This window comes from Salvelinus alpinus, chromosome 2, assembly GCF_045679555.1.
Source record: "Salvelinus alpinus chromosome 2, SLU_Salpinus.1, whole genome shotgun sequence".
Classification (NCBI taxonomy): Eukaryota; Metazoa; Chordata; class Actinopteri; order Salmoniformes; family Salmonidae; genus Salvelinus; species Salvelinus alpinus.
Genome location: NC_092087.1, coordinates 9,744,443 through 9,762,077, shown reverse-complemented (window position 1 = coordinate 9,762,077; position 17,635 = coordinate 9,744,443). Strand labels below are relative to the sequence as shown.

At 43.1% G+C, this 17,635-nt stretch overlaps 1 protein-coding gene across 2 annotated transcripts in view; it reads right to left on the bottom strand.

The window, feature by feature from the left end:
• Positions 1–2,013: 2,013 nt before the first annotated feature.
• The window catches only part of LOC139553492 (collagen alpha-1(II) chain-like), a 77,329-nt gene continuing 61,707 nt past the window's right edge, over positions 2,014–17,635 (bottom strand). For both annotated transcript variants that reach the window (XM_071365882.1, XM_071365891.1), the window contains 11 exons: positions 13,610–13,771; positions 10,573–10,680; positions 9,881–9,988; positions 9,441–9,602; positions 9,039–9,200; positions 7,742–7,795; positions 7,494–7,601; positions 6,638–6,926; positions 6,075–6,262; positions 5,463–5,705; positions 2,014–4,555 (listed from right to left, as the gene is read on the bottom strand). In XM_071365882.1, the coding sequence (XP_071221983.1) occupies positions 4,409–4,555; positions 5,463–5,705; positions 6,075–6,262; positions 6,638–6,926; positions 7,494–7,601; positions 7,742–7,795; positions 9,039–9,200; positions 9,441–9,602; positions 9,881–9,988; positions 10,573–10,680; positions 13,610–13,771 (1,731 nt within the window). In that variant the 3' untranslated portion in view covers positions 2,014–4,408. The remainder of the gene's footprint in view (positions 4,556–5,462; positions 5,706–6,074; positions 6,263–6,637; positions 6,927–7,493; positions 7,602–7,741; positions 7,796–9,038; positions 9,201–9,440; positions 9,603–9,880; positions 9,989–10,572; positions 10,681–13,609; positions 13,772–17,635) is intronic.

Here is a 17,635-nt window from a genome sequence, read left to right as displayed (position 1 = left end):
GTAAAACAAACATATAGTCAATAATACAGTGAAAAAAATAAAAAAAATAAAAAAATAATAAGTCTATATACAATGTGCCTCTTTTTAAATCCCTTATGAAGACACTTTTATAAAGATGCTTAGTACTTTTATTTTATGATGTGAAACATGTTACTTGTATAAAAAAAGCGCTATACAAATAAAGTTATTATTATATTAAACCCCACTAATCCCTCAATCCGCACTACATCCATTACTTCCTGCTGTTCTAATTTTACCCTGGCCCTAGAAACGGGTGGTGAATCCATGTTTTAGTCATCAAGTACGTAGCAAGCAATCATTTCTAAATTGGCCAAGTGGGAGAGACTAGCGTGTGACGGCAGGCTATCAGCTGTCTCGGAAGCAGAGAAATTAAATAAAGACCTGATTTAGAATTGGTTTAATAATTAACATTATCTTTGTTTAAAAAATGATCCGACGAATGAAACAAACTTGGTTTTTAGGAAATGCTTGTTTCTGTGGATCCTAATGCATCTTCTTAGTGCTGTTTTAAGGCCTGGTTTTCTGTCTGTGTGGTTAAAGTTATGGTCCTGTATTTTCCTCCTGGATTTTCTTATTGTTCGTGAAGTGAGTTTAAAGAGACAGTTGACTTTGAGATATTTCCAATTGAGCCAAAATGTGCAGCTATTACCGTGAATGCAGTCTCTGCGAACAGTCTTCACGCCATGGTATTGAAACCAGGGGCTCTATTCAGTCATGGAAGTTCAGCATTACAGCCTAATTGAAATTTAAAGGCAATGTTCCCGCGTTAGCAGAGACTGCATTCACGGTAAACGTTGCATATGCCAGCTCAATGGGAAATGATCTTAAAATGTACATCGCAGAATCTGTACCGCTTCAGCGATCCAGACTGAATAGGTAGGTTAATGTCGTGAACTAAATGAAAGCATGCAGGTGAATGTGTTACGAACGTGTAATACGTTGAATGACTTTTTTTCTGACATTATTGAAATCCAAAGTTGAAATGGATTGAGAATGACTCCTGTACCATATTGTGGTTTAATCAATGTCAGAATAGGATGTTATGTGTTTCATGAAAAAGCTGTTTGTACTGGAGCCTATATGTGGCACGTTTCTGTGACGATATTCCTATTCCATTTGTCTCAGACAAACCCTAAGAGGTTTTGTATTGTGTAATGTTGTGGTATTCAGAGTTACATTCTAGCACAGGTTGTGGTATAACACTGTCAATTCAAATGATAGCACTGTCAATTTAAATGATAGCACTGTCAATTTAAATGATAGCACTGTCAATTTTATATGATAGCACTGTCAATTTAAATGATAGCACTGTGAATTTAAATGATAGTACGTTCAATTTAAATGATATCACTGTCAAGTTAAATGATAGCACTGTCAAGTTAAATGATAGCACTGTCAATTTTATATGATAGCACTGTCAATTCAAATGATAGCACTTTCAATTTAAATGATAGCACTGTCAATTTAAATGATAGCACTGTCAAGTTAAATGCTAGCACTGTCAAGTTAAATGATATCACTATCTATTTAAATGATATCACTGTCAATTTAAATGATAGCACTATCAATTTAAATGATGGCACTGTCAATTTAAACAATATTACTGTTAATTTAAGTGATAGCACTGTCAATTTAAATGATAGCACTGTCCCTTTAAATGATATAGCTGTTAATTTAAATGATAGAACTGTCAATTGAAATGATAGCACTGTCAATTGAAATGATAGCACAGTCCCTTTAAATGATAGCACTGTTAATTTAAATGATAGCACTGCCCCTTTAAATGATAGCACTGTTCATTTGATAGGATAGCACTGCCCCTTTAAATGATAACCCAACTCCTTTTATTGATAGCACTGTCCTGTCATTAACTGTAGTGTAACTGTTTCATGTCATAGGCTACAATGAATATAGACCACAACCTGAGTGACAAAACCGGTTCTGTGGAGATGCCAATAACCCAGACAACAAGAACCAAGCATGCCTCCTGTGTCATTTTTACAACGTTTTTTATTTGTGATGTATTTTTGTCCTGCTGATTAGTTTTTTCTCTTGTTGTTTTAAATGTCAATAATTATTCTAACAAAGATGACATCGTAGATTCGGGAACCAATACATCAAGTAATAAATGAACTTTAAAACAAAATTTAGGGAAAAAAATAAAATATATAAAAAATAAAACAAACGTGGCTCTGTGTTGTTTAGAGAAATGCTTCTACCTTTTATTGCTACGGTGAAAGGTGAAAGGTGAAAAGTCAGGAAAGAAAAGGAAAAAAATATAAAGACAGGATGACAATCAATTCATACAGTTACTGATGATTGCGGTTGGAAATGTTTCCCATTCCTTCTCTTATTAACTAGCATGCTTAAAAAACAATCTGAAAATATTGAAAAAAGGTTTTACATTTTACAAAATAGTACATGATATGAACTTGGCACCTCCTCACAAAATGTTGCATACTCTCTCCAATGAAGAAAACAACATATAAAATAGGGTGCCGCCCACTTGTGCTCCATGGTCTCTCTCTTCTGACTACATCCCACCCCTCGAATATGCATTTAGCTCAAACACACAGACCAACGGAAAGGCCCATACAGGACACAGAATCTAGATTTGGTATGGCTTCTATCTCTGGGAATATAATACCGTCAACAACAAAAAAGTTCAATCATACTTTCAGGTTACAGAAACGAATAATCTCCCCAGATATGTTTTACGCTACACACTCTTCTCTGGAGCATTTTGAGGGGTGAATAACAACCAAAAAACAACAAAACAACAAAAATAAATAAAATAAAAAGCGACTTCAGCCTGTTACTTGTTTTTTTTCTTTTATTTCCAATTTACATGAATCAAAACCGTAACAAAAAACAAAATCATGATCATCATATTTAATAATAATAATAATAATAGTAATGATGTTATTATTAACAATATTACTATTATAATTAATAGAAAAAATAGATATACACACCCTCACAAACGAATGCACCCTCTGCCCTGGTCATGGTGCTTTCCCTCCGTGTGAAAATGAGGGTTGGAGTGTCCAGTATCAATATCAAGTCTAAAAGCCCTATCCCGTTCCTGATCCTAGGGGGCGTGTCCTGTTCCTAGAGGGCGTGTCCTGCTCCTAGGGGGGCGTGTCCTGTTCCTAGAGGGCGTGTCCTGCTCCTAGAGGGGCATGGCCAGGGCCGAGGTACTTCCTGCCAGGGCAGAAGGTACTTTCTGTGTGAGGGGACAGCGGGGGGGTTTATGTGGAGGAAGTGGAGTGGGATAGGTCAACGGTCAAAGTCAACTTCTGGTGGGCTACTCACAACATGGGGTCTAATGCACCGAAGAGAAGATCGCCCAAGCTGGATTTGTAAACTTGGATACAGGGTTTAACTTTGCTTTGTTGTTTCTTAATTTTTTGTGTGTGTGTGTGAGGTAGCTTAAAATATTATAATTAAAACAAAATAAAACAAACCAAAAAAGGTTAGAGCTGGGATTGATTCCGAATTGAACATGTCTCTTACAAAATGTATTATGGACATGGTTTATGTGTCATTTGGTTGCCATGGAGGAGGGTCAGGGCTGGGTCGGGGGGGAGGAGCAACATTTACCACTCTGAAAAATGATCTCTGCGTGAAATGTACTCTCTGAAAAATGTATATATATGTATACACACATATACATATACGTACACACGTTATAAACATGTTACTAATACATTAGTATCTGGTTGTTAAAGAATACAGACTTGTTTTACAACAATAGCACCATTTGACTTTATTATAATACACAGTAACTTCCTGATACACACTGGGGCGGCGGTTGGAAGTAGGAACACTGCTCGATTTTTTGGTTTGGATTTGATATAATGTTTAGGGTGTGGAGGTATGGAAGAGGAACAAGAAAAGGGGGAACTGATAGAATATGTATGTTGTTGTGCGCGGGGGCCTTTTTACAGGTTAACACACTCAGTCCTAACACACCTGGGACCCACACCTGAACAATAAATAAATAACACCAACTCATTGTCTGGCACGCTTGCTCTTTCTCCTCTTCTCCTCGATCCTTCTTGTTAGTGGGGAGGTGCTCCCAGGGTGGGGGGTGGGGTGGATGGAGGGAGGGCTGAGGCACCATGGGAGGGGGGGGTCTGATGGAGTGAGACTGGAGAGCCATGAAATCCCAGATGAATATTGCCGGTGCCATTCAGTGCAGGACTTAGTTGGGAAAAGCACTTTTTTACTTAAAACCAAAAAATTCTATAAAAGTGTCGTGATCTTTCTCTATTCTTTCTTTCTTTCATTCTTCCTTTTTTTGATAGAAGTGTGTGTTCCTCTCTCTCTCTCATATTTGATGTGTTTTTCCCCTCTACTTCTCCTTCTTTTCATCCCTCTTTCTTTACAAGAAGCAAACTGCGCCGACGTCAACCCCAAACTCCTGGTCCGCTCCTCCAATATCTACAGGAGCAATGTCCACGATGGGCAGCCGGCTGGTCTTCTGGGATCTGTACTCAATCACTGTCTTTCCCCACGTTCCTTTATGTTTCTGGGGACAGAGAGATAGGGGACAGACATGTTATAGATATTGATAGGGGACAGACATGTTATAGATATAGATAGGGGACAGACATGTTATAGATATTGATAGGGGACAGACATGTTATAGATATTGATAGGGGACAGACATGTTATAGATATAGATAGGGGACAGACATGTTACAGATATTGATAGGGGACAGACATGTTATAGATATAGATAGGGGACAGACATGTTACAGATATAGATAGGGGACAAACATGTTATAGATATAGATAGGGGACAGACATGTTATAGATATTGATAGGGGACAGACATGTTATAGATATAGATAGGGGACAGACATGTTACAGATATAGATAGGGGACAGACATGTTATAGATATAGATAGGGGACAGACATGTTATAGATATAGATAGGGGACAGACATGTTATAGATATAGATAGGGGACAGACATGTTATAGATATTGATAGGGGACAGACATGTTATAGATATAGATAGGGGACAGACATGTTATAGATATAGATAGGGGACAGACATGTTACCGATATAGATAGGGGACAGACATGTTATAGATATAGATAGGGGACAGACATGTTATAGATATTGATAGGGGACAGACATGTTATAGATATTGATAGGGGACAGACATGTTATAGATATTGAAGGGGACAGACATGTTATAGATATTGATAGGGGACAGACATGTTACAGATATAGATAGGGGACAGACATGTTATAGATATTGATAGGGGACAGTGAATGAGTGTATTTGTGGGTTAGGTTTAAATAGTCTCAAAACTATTCTGTGTGTTTTCATCACAGTGTATGTAAAGTGGCTGTTGCCTGTGTGTGGGTGTATATGTATGAGAGTGTGTGTGTGTTTATACGTGTGTGTGTTTTCATCCTCTCACCGTGCAGCCGTCCTCCATGACGGTGTACGTGAAGCGGCTGTTGCCCTCGGCTCTAATCTCCACGTCGTTGGAGCCCTGGAGCAGCACGGCCTTCTTCAGGTTACCCGTGGCCCCGTCCATGTAGGCCACGCTGTTCTTGCAGTGGTAGGTGAGGTTCTGACTAGCCTCGGTGGATAGCAGCCGCAGGAAGGTCATCTGGATGCTGGCGGTGTTGGCTGCCAGACTGGCATCGCCATAGCTGAACTGTAGAGGGCAGCAGAGAGAGAGGAGGGGAGAACAGGGCGGTTAGGAACAGTACAACGATGGATTTAATTTCACAATGTCAATGGTTAAAACTAGTGAGAGAGGACAGGGATGTATCAGAACTATATCAGAATTTTAACTGACTTAGTGGCATTGATTGAGATAATGTACGTAAAAAGTAATTGTGTCGTATTTTAGTTTAAAAAAACAGGAATCGCCTAAAGGACTGAAACAGACTAATCACAGAGAGGCTTGAGTAAATCACTGCACACTTAACAGATGTCGCCTGAGACTGAAGAGGAAAAATAATGATTGTATGATCGTGAAAATATATAGAAGAGACCGAAGAGAGATTGAATCGTGACTCACGTGGAATCCTCCGTTCATGGTCTCTCCGAACCAGACGTGTTTGGCAGCCTTGCTCTTGCTGGACCACCAGTTCTTCTTGGGGATGCTGGCGGGCTTGGGGTAGACGCAGGACTCTCCAGTCTCCATGTTACAGTAGACCTTGATGGCGTCTATGGTGCAGCCCTGGTTAGGGTCGATCCAGTACTCTCCTGCAGATAGACAGAGGAGAAGGAGACGGCTCAGATTGAATCAGCTCTTATTACTCTGTACTATAAAACACATGTTTATATTTACTTTCTCTTTTGAATAAGACAGAATCTTCCAGACTTTTTTGCCTGACCTAATCAGTGATTAATCAAATCAAATTGAATTAAAACAAGTTAGTTGAAATCAAATAAAATAATTTAAATATAGTAGGACATTGTTAGTTTGTCAAAAAAACCTAAGCCAACATTTGTGGGTTACTTCACCTGACCAGGAGAAACTTTAGGGCCCTGAGTTTTTCCTGGTCAAGTCATGTCGCTTGGCTAAAACTCTTGACCCCTAAACGAAGAGGCAATCTTCGCTCCTATCCCGTCACTCACCGCTCTTCCAGTCAGGGTGGCACAGCTTCAGGTCTCTGCAAGTACGTGCAGGGTTCTTCTTGGAGCCCTCGGGGGAGCGGATGTTCTCGATCTGGTTGTTGAGGGACTTGAGCGTGGCGTCCACCTCGGCGTCGTGCGTCCTCAGGTTTCCGGAGGCCTGGTCGGCCCTCATGTACCTCAGGGGATCGGGGGACTTCTCAGGCTGAGACAGGCCAGCGAAGGCAGACATGTCGATACCAGGGCCGGGAGGACCAGGAGGACCAGGGGGTCCAGAGTTTCCAGGTGGACCCTGAGATACACAGACAGAAAGATAGAATCCTTAATTGATTGAAGAAATTGGAAATTACGAGCTACCGGTGATGTGCTGCTACCAGGGCATTACAGAGGACGAAAACCACAGAGCAGACGGAACTTAAAGTACAGCTAGCATCAAGTGTTCATATGGCTGGCTGCCGTCTCAGATGACACCCTGCTCCCTACACAGGGCCTTACTTTGACCAGAGCAAAGGTAGCACACTATACGGGGAATAGGGGGTGATTTGAGATTTGCACCATGTCACACACTGCTCTCTCCTCTCCTCTCCTCTCCTCTCCTCTCCTCTCCTCTCCTCTCCTCTCCTCTCCTCTCCTCTCCTCTCCTCTCCTCTCCTCTCCTCTCCTCTCCTCTCCTCTCCTCTCCTCTCCTCTCCTCTCCTCTCCTCTCCTCTTCTCTCTCCTCTTCTCTCTCCTCTCCCCTCCTCTTCTCTCTCCTCTCCCCTCCTCTTCTCTCTCCTCTCCTCTCCTCTCCTCTCCTCTCCTCTCCTCTCTAGTACTAAGATAAATTGAGAGATAGATGGGAGATGAGAGCGTTACTCACAGAGGGGCCTGTCTCTCCAGAGCGACCACGAGGTCCGGGGGGTCCGATGGGGCCGGGCATACCATTGGAACCATCCTTTCCAGAGGGACCAACAGGTCCGGGAGGTCCCTACACAAAACACACACAAGGATTTAGATGTACTGTACTGTAGACTAGAGCTCTGCCTACCATGCTCTTTGGCTGACAATAAGGAAGGATACATGTCAAAGCTCTGTGTAAGAGTTGTTAACCATTCTGTCTATACTCACTCTTGATCCACTTGGTCCGGCAGGTCCAGAGGCACCCTGATCTCCAGATTGACCCTATGGGGAGAGACAAGGTGAGACAATGTCTATAGGTCAGATTGATCCTACGGGCAGAGACATGGTGAGACAATGTCTATAGGACAGATTGACCCTCTGGGGAGAGACATGGTGAGACAATGTCTATAGGACAGAATGACCCTCTGGGGAGAGACATGGTGAGACAATGTCTATAGGACAGATTGACCCTCTGGGGAGAGACAAGGTGAGACAATGTCTATAGGACAGAATGACCCTCTGGGGAGAGACATGGTGAGACAATGTCTATAGGACAGATTGACCCTCTGAGGAGAGACATGGTGAGACAATGTCTATAGGACAGATTGACCCTCTGGGGAGAGACAAGGTGAGACAATGTCTATAGGACAGATTGACCCTCTGGGGAGAGACAAGGTGAGACAATGTCTATAGGACAGATTGACCCTCTGAGGAGAGACATGGTGAGACAATGTCTATAGGACAGATTGACCCTCTGGGCAGAGACATGGTGAGACAATGTCTATAGGACAGATTGACCCTCTGGGGAGAGACAAGGTGAGACAATGTCTATAGGATATACACAACTACAGGTAAAGACTAAAGGGACATTTCTATGATATAGAGCGATCTGTGATACAGAGAGATTTGTTATATAGAGAGATTTTGATGTAAAGAGAAATAAAGGGTTAAGGGGAATTAGGGGGTACAGGGAGATTAGGGGTACAGGGAGATTAGGGGGTAGAGAGAGATTAGGGGGTGCAGGGAGATTAAGGGGAACAGGGAGATTAGGGGGTAGAGAGAGATTAGGGGGTACAGGGAGATTAAGGGGTACAGGGAGATTAGGGGGTAGAGAGAGATTAGGGGGTACAGGGAGATTAGGGGTACAGGGAGATTAGGGGGTAGAGAGAGATTAGGGGGTGCAGGGAGATTAAGGGGTACAGGGAGATTAGGGGGTAGAGAGAGATTAGGGGGTGCAGGGAGATTAAGGGGTACAGGGAGTTTAGGGGGTAGAGAGAGATTAGGGGGTACAGGGAGATTAAGGGGTACAGGGAGTTTAGGGGGTGCAGGGAGATTAGGGGTACAGGGAGATTAGGCTGTAGAGAAAGATTAGGGGTACAGGAAGATTAGGGGGTACAGGAATATTTTGGGGTACAGGAAGATTAGGGGTACAGGGAGATTAGGGGGTACAGAAAGATTAGGCGGTACAGAAAGATTAGGGGGTAGAGGGAGATTAGGGGTACAGGGAGATTAGGGGGGTACTTACGGGAGGTCCGGGCAGACCCTGCAGACCAGTGAATCCTCTGTGTCCCTTCTGTCCTCTCTCGCCACCCTCTCCAGCCTCACCCTTGTCTCCACGGGGTCCTTGGGGTCCAGCCATCCCTCTGGCTCCAGCAGGCCCGGCAGGCCCAGCGGGTCCTTGAGCTCCCTATAGCACAGCCAAGAAACATACACTTTATGGATGAATTAAAACACTATTAATATCCGACTGAACTCTATCACAGATCCAGTTTATCCTGGCACGAGAAAATAGACAGAAAACAATAACATGGCCTGGGTTGTTCAACCCCTGACGTCCTCTCAAGAGAGGGGGTTTTAGGGGTGTTATAAAGCTTCTATGGGGTGCCATTGGGGATGTTATGGGGAGTGATTTAGGGTGTATACTCACAGCCTCTCCCCTGTCTCCTTGCTTGCCGGTGGGGCCGACAGGGCCGGGGGAACCATTAGCACCTGGGGAGCCAGGAGCACCAGCAGGACCGGTGTTACCACGGTCACCCTTGATTCCAGTGGATCCATCTCTACCAGGTGGTCCATCAGAACCAGCGTTGCCCTGAGAGACAATAACACATTGTTTAATATCAGAAACATCTAACGTATAGTTAGTGATTCAGTTAATCATGACAGTGAGTTAACGTATTGTACCGTAGGTATAGAGTTGACCATGAGAGGCCATAACGGTGACACTGAGCTGCATTGAATGGCACACTATTCCCTATATAGTGCACTACATTTGGACAGAGCCCTATGCGGAACCTGTTTAAAAGTATTGAACAATATAAGAACTAGGATGCTATTTCAGACACAACCCGCTATGTGACAGACACTGACCTCTCTACCGGGCTCTCCAGCGGGTCCAGTCAGTCCAGGGGGTCCCACTGGGCCAGGGGGTCCACGGTCTCCGCTTCCACCAGGAGCTCCTTGTTTACCAGGCTCTCCCTGGGGAGATGGACACACAGGTTAGTTGGCACTCTAATCAATAGTCAAATCAATAGTCATATATTCAATTATCTTTTTCTTTGAATATTCATCCATCCATTCTTACTTGAAATGGGTGGGGTGGGTACAAGTCAATTGACAGTACAATATTATTCTGTCATCTATAATAGGCGAATGAATCATAATGAAGGAATGAATAGTCTAATGAATTAATGAATTAATTAATGAATAGTCGAATGAATGAATAGTCTAATGAACGAATAGTCGAATGAATTAATGAATGAATGAATGAATAGTCTAATGAATGAATGAATAGTCTAATGTTTGAATGAATAGTCTAATGTTTGAATGAATAGTCTAATGTTTGAATGAATAGCCTAATGAATGAATGAATAAATAGTCTAATGAATGAATGAATAGTCTAATGAATGAATGAATGAATGAATAGTCTAATGAATGAATGAATGAATAGTCTAATGAATGAGTGAATAGCCTAATGAATGAATGAATAGTCTAATGAATTAATGAATGAATTAATAGTCTAATGAATGAATGGGATGTGTAATGTGGTGTATGTGACTTACAGAGGGTCCGGGCAAGCCAGGGAAACCTCTCTCTCCACGCTGTCCTGGAAGACCAACAATACCACGCTGTCCAGCCAGACCTGAAGGACCTGAAGGACCATCGGGACCCTGGGATGAGGAAGAGAAGAGGAAGAGGAGGAAGAGAGGAAGAAGAGGAGGATGAGAGGAGAGGAGGAAGAGAGGAGAGGAGAGGAGGAAGAGAAGAGAGGAGGAAGAGGGGAGGAAGAGAGGAAGAAGAGGAGGAAGGACAGGAGGAAGAGAGGAGAGGAGGAAGAGGGGAGAGGAGGAAGAGAGGAGAGGAGGAGAGGAGGAGAGGAGGAAGAGAGGAAGAAGAGGAGGAAGAAGAAGAGGAAGAGAAGAGAGGAGGAAGAGAGGAGAGGAGCAGGAGAGGAGGAAGAGAGGAGTGGAGGAGGAAGATAGTAGAGGAGATGAGAGGAGGAGAGGAGGAGGAGAGGAGTAGAGGAGGAAGAGGAGAGGAAGAAGAGGAGGAGAGGAGGAAGTGGAGGACAAGAGGACAGTGTGTTATTTTCAAGGATCTCTGGTGAGTGTTTTCAACAACAACTAAAAATATATCAACAGAAAAACTATAAAAATCAATAAACATACTGAAAAACTATAAAAATCAATAAACATACTGAAAAACTATAAAAATATATAAACATACTGGAAAACTATATACATCTATAAACATACTGAAAAACAAGAAAAAGCATTTTGAAAAAGCACACTGCATCCAACTCCACTCCTGTGATTCTGTGATGTGATGATTTAGGCCGGAGAGGAACAGAGTGTCTGTTCTCTGTACTTGCCCGTCCAATTTCAGTAACTGCCAGCTATGCCGGCTGTTAGTTCAGTACTGCTCAGAGGGTGAACGGTACTGCAGGGAGTAGAAGTACAAAGGAAAAAACTTGTCCTCTCTGCCATCATATCTCTGTCCAGGGGAAGCCCACAGACAGCAGTGTGTTTGGGCTGGTTATTGGGTCAGGGACGAACACATACTGACCGCCCTGTGTTGTGATGGGGACAAGGGAATAGTGTCGTCCATTATAAATTGACTTTTCTTTCATTCCCTGGACTGATGTCCATGCCGGTTGGGTTGGAAGTAAACCCAAGAGAGACGTTTAAGAAATAAAGTCAGTATTGTTTTATAGCTGCAAAACCCCAAAATGAATGTATTTCCATGTTAACTTGGGTGGTGGGATGTGTGTTGTGTGTTGTCAGTGACAATCTGAAGATCACCACAAGTTCAGAAACACTGTGGTCTAAATAACTTGTCAATGTTGAAGGAAGCATAAAACCTGTAGGACCTGTATTTAATAAAGCTGTAGGACCTGTATTGAATAAAGCTGTAGGACCTGTATTGAATAAAGCTGTAGGACCTGTATTGAATAAAGCTGTAGGACCTGTATTGAATAAAGCTTGTAGGACCTGTATTGAATAAAGCTGTAGGACCTGTATTGAATAAAGCTGTAGGACCTGTATTGAATAAAGCTGTAGGACCTGTATTGAATAAAGCCTGTAGGACCTGTATTGAATAAAGCTTGTAGGACCTGTATTGAATAAAGCCTGTAGGACCTGTATTGAATAAAGCTTGTAGGACCTGTATTGAATAAAGCTGTAGGACCTGTATTGAATAAAGCCTGTAGGACCTGTATTGAATAAAGCTGTAGGACCTGTATTGAATAAAGCCTGTAGGACCTGTATTGAATAAAGCCTGTAGGACCTGTATTGAATAAAGCCTGTAGGACCTGTATTGAATAAAGCTTGTAGGACCTGTATTGAATAAAGCTGTAGGACCTGTATTGAATAAAGCCTGTAGGACCTGTATTGAATAAAGCCTGTAGGACCTGTATTGAATAAAGCTGTAGGACCTGTATTGAATAAAGCCTGTAGGACCTGTATTGAATAAAGCTTGTAGGACCTGTATTGAATAAAGCCTGTAGGACCTGTATTGAATAAAGCCTGTAGGACCTGTATTGAATAAAGCTTGTAGGACCTGTATTGAATAAAGCCTGTAGGACCTGTATTGAATAAAGCCTGTAGGACCTGTATTGAATAAAGCTTGTAGGACCTGTATTGAATAAAGCTGTAGGACCTGTATTGAATAAAGCCTGTAGGACCTGTATTGAATAAAGCCTGTAGGACCTGTATTGAATAAAGCTGTAGGACCTGTATTGAATAAAGCTGTAGGACCTGTATTGAATAAAGCTGTAGGACCTGTATTGAATAAAGCCTGTAGGACCTGTATTGAATAAAGCCTGTAGGACCTGTATTGAATAAAGCCTGTAGGACCTGTATTGAATAAAGCCTGTAGGACCTGTATTGAATAAAGCTGTAGGACCTGTATTGAATAAAGACGGTAGGACCTGTATTGAATAAAGCTTGTAGGACCTGTATTGAATAAAGCCTGTAGGACCTGTATTGAATAAAGCCTGTAGGACCTGTATTGAATAAAGCTGTAGGACCTGTATTGAATAAAGCTGTAGGACCTGTATTGAATAAAGCTGTAGGACCTGTATTGAATAAAGCTGTAGGACCTGTATTGAATAAAGCTGTAGGACCTGTATTTAATAAAGCTGTAGGACCTGTATTGAATAAAGCGTGTAGGACCTGTATTGAATAAAGCTGTAGGACCTGTATTGAATAAAGCCTGTAGGACCTGTATTGAATAAAGCTGTAGGACCTGTATTGAATAAAGCTGTAGGACCTGTATTGAATAAAGACGGTAGGACCTGTATTGAATAAAGCCTGTAGGACCTGTATTGAATAAAGCTGTAGGACCTGTATTGAATAAAGACGGTAGGACCTGTATTGAATAAAGCTGTAGGACCTGTATTGAATAAAGCTGTAGGACCTGTATTGAATAAAGCTGTAGGACCTGTATTGAGGGCGGTTGTGACAAAAGATGAATTCAGCTTGTATTACCATCTTTTGCTTAAGTAGAGTGCTGGGTTGCATGAGAGTTATCAAGCCCGTCCACTATGCCCCGGGTTGGAGCTTGGAGGACGATACTGTAGTGATAAACAGGTGAACTTACAGAGGGACCATCCTCTCCAGCATCTCCTTTCTCTCCAGGGGCTCCAGCGGTTCCACGCAGCCCAGCGTCTCCCTGCCTGCCTGGGGGTCCACCGTCTCCACGCACACCCTTGGGACCATCTTTACCAGCAGGACCAGAGGGACCAGCAGCACCAGGGTTACCCTGCAGAGACACATTTTGTACATTTTTTAAAATTTCACCTTTATTTAAACCAGGTAGGCTAGTTGAGAACAAGTTCTCATTTACAACTGCGACCTGGCCAAGATAAATCAAAGCAGTGCGATACAAACAACACAGAGTTACAAATGGGATAAACAAATGTACAGTCAATAACACAATAGAAAAATCTATATACAGTGTGTGCAAATGTAGTAATATTAGGGAGGTAAGGCAATAAATAGGCCATAGTGGTGAAATAATTACAATTTAGCAATTAAACACTGGAGTGATAGATAGTGCAAAGGATGAATGTGCAAGTAGAGATACTAGGGTGCAAAGGAGCAAAACAATAAATAACAATTTGGGGATGGGCTATTTACAGATGGGCTATTTACAGATGGGCTATGTACAGGTGCAGTGATTGGTAAGCTGCTCTGACAGCTGATGCTTAAAGTTAGTGAGGGAGCTATAAGACTCCAGCTTCAGTGATTTTTGCAATTCGTTCCAGTCATTGGCAGCAGAGAACTGGAAGGAAAGGTGGCCAAAGGAGGAGTTGGCTTTGGGGGTGACCAGTGAAATATACCTGCTGGAGCGTGAGCTACGGGTGGGTGCTGCTATGATGACCAGTGAGCTGAGATAAGGCGTGGCTTTACCTAGCAGAGACTTATAGATAACCTGGAGCCAGTGGGTTTGATGACGAATATAAAGCGAGGGCCAGCCAACGAGAGCATACAGGTCGCAGTGGTGAGTAGGATATGGGCCTTTGGTGACAAAACAGATGACACTGTGATAGACTACATCCAATTTGCTAAGTAGAGTGTTGGAGGCTATTTTGTAAATGACATTGCCGAAGTCAAGGATCGGTAGGATAGTCAGTTTTACGAGGGTATGTTTGGCAGCATGAGTGAAGGAGGCTTTGTTGCGAAATAGGAAGCCTTTTTTCCGATTTAATTTTGGATTGGAGATGTTTGATATGCGTCTGGAAGGAGAGTTTACAGTCTAACCAGACACCTAGGTATTTGTAGTTGTCCACATATTCTAAGTCATAACCGTCCAGAGTACTGATGCTAGACGGGCGGGCGGGTGCGGGCAGGAATCGGTTTAAGAGCATGCATTTAGTTTTACTAGCATTTAAGAGCAGTTGGAGGCCACGGAAGGAGTGTTGTATGGCATTGAAGCTCGTCTGGAGGTTTGTTAACACATTGTCCAAAGAAGGGCCAGAAGTATACAGAATGGTGTCGTCTGCGTAGAGGTGGATCAGAGAATCACCAGCAGCAAGAGCGACATCATTGATGTATACAGAGAAAAGAGTCAGCCCGAGAATTGAACCCTGTGGCATCCCCATAGAGACTGCCAGAGGTCCGAACAACAGGCCCTCCGATTTGACACACTGACCTCTGTCTGCAAAGTAGTTGGTGAACCAGGCGAGGCAGTCATTTGAGAAACCAAGGCTGATGAGTCTGCCGATAAGAATGTGGTGATTGACAGAGTCAAAAGCCTTGGCCAGGTCGATGAAGACGGCTGCACAGTATTGTCTTTTATCGATGGCGGTTATGATATGATTTAGGACCTTGAGCGTGGCTGAGGTGCACCCATGACCCGCTCGGAAACCAGATTGCATAGTGGAGAAGGTACGGTGCGATTCGAAATGGTCGGTGATCTGTTTGTTAACTTGGCTTTGGAAGACTTTAGAAAGGCAGGGTAGGATAGATATAGGTATGTAACAGTTTGGGTCTAGAGTGTCTCCCCCTTTGAGGAGGGGGATGACGGCGGCAGCTTTCCAATCTTTGGGGATCTCAGACGATACGAAAGGGAGGTTGAACAGGCTAGTAACAGGGGTTGCAACAATTTCGGCTGATAATTTTAGAAAGAGAAGGTCCAGATTGTCTAGGCCGGCTGATTTGTAGGGCCCAGCTGATTTTGCAGCTCTTTCAAAACATCAGCTATCTGGATTTGGGTGAAGGAGAAGCGGGGGGGGGGGGGGGGTCTTGGGCAAGTTGCTGTGGGGGGTATAGTGATGTTGGCCGGGGTTGGGGTAGCCAGGAGGAAAGCATGGCCAGCCGTAGAGAAATGCTTATTGAAATTCTTGATTATCGTAGATTTATCGGTGGTGACAGTGTTTCCTAGCCTCAGTGCAGTGGGCAGCTGGGAGGAGGTGCTCTTATTCTCCATGGACTTTACAGTGTCCCAGAACTTTTCTGAGTGTGTGCTACAGGAAGCAAATTTCTGTTTTAAAAGCTAACCTTTGCTTTCCTAACTGCCTGCGTATAATGGTTACCAACTTCCCTGAAACGTTGCGTATTGTGGCGCTATTCGATGCTATTGCAGTACACCACAGGATGTTTTTGTGCCGGTCAAGGGCAGTCAAGTCTGGAGTGAACAAAGGGCTATATCTGTTCTTAGTTCTACATTTTTTGAATGGGGCAAGCTTATTTAAGATGGAGAGGAAAGCACTTTTGAACAGCAACCAGGCATCCACTACTGCTGGGATGAGGTCGATATCCTTCCAGGATACCCGGCCCAGGTCGATTAGAAAGGCCTGCTTGCTGAAGTGTTTTAGTATGACAGTGATGAGGTGTGGTCGTTTGACCCATTAAGGAAGCAGGCAATGAGGCAGTGATCGCTGAGATCCTGGTTGAAGACAGCAGAGGTGTATTTGGAGAGCAGGTTCGTCAGGATACGGATTTAGGGATGTACCTGGTATTAGGGATGTACCTCCTTGATAATTTGTGTGAGATTGAGGGCATCTGGCTTAGATTGTAGGACGGCCGGGATGTTAAGCATATCCCAGTTTAGGTCACCTAACAGTACAAACTCTGAAGATAGATGGGGGGCAATTAATTCACATATGGTGTCCAGGGCACAGCTGGGGGCTGGGGGTGGGGGGTCTGTAACAAGCGTCAACAGTGAGAGACTTATTTCTGGAAAGGTGGATTTTTAAAAGTAGAAGCTTGAACTGTTTGGGCACAGACTTGGATAGTAAGACAGAACTCTGCAGGCTATCTCTGCAGTAAATTGCAACTCCACCCCCTTTCGCAGTTCTATCTTGGCGGAAAATGTTGTAGTTGGGGATGGAAATTTCAGAATTTTTGGTGGCTTTCCTAAGCCAGGATTCAGAGACGGCTAGGACATCCGGGTTGATAGAGTGTGCTAAAGCAGTGAATAAAACAAACTTAGGGAGGAGGCAATCAATCGACCAATTAATCAGTCCATCACTCAACCGATCAACTGATCAACCAGTAAAACAAGCAACCAATCAAGTAATCAGTCAATCAACCAATCAGCAGGGTTAAAACCAGAAATGTAGCATACAAAACATGACAGACAGACATACAGACAGACAGGAGCAGGTCAAGACTCTCTGGGACAGTGGAGGCTCATCAGAGGAGGAAGGGGAGGACCATCCTCCTCAGTGAATGTCATAAAAATAAAAATAGTGAAACGTTAAAAAAGTTATTATTTTTAGATAGAAATATACTAAAGTAGTGTGTTTGGACTGGTTATTGGGTCAGTGATGAACACATACTGACTGCCCTGTCTTATGATGGGATGAGGGAATAGTGTTTCCCATTATTTATTAAAAAATGAAGGAGAAGCAAGAGAGAGAGAGAGAGAGAGAGAGAGAGAGAGAGAGAGAGAGAGAGAGAGACAGAGAGAGAGAGAGAGAGGGGCAGAGAGAGAGAGAGAGAGAGAGAGAGAGAGAGAGAGAGAGAGAGAGAGAGAGAGAGAGAGAGAGAGAGAGAGAGAGAGAGAGAGAGAGAGAGAGAGAGAGAGAGAGAGAGAGAGAGAGATATATTTAATATTTTTTACTTACTTAGCTACTGAATGCAGCTAGCTAGTTTAACCTACTCAAACACTCGGCTCAAA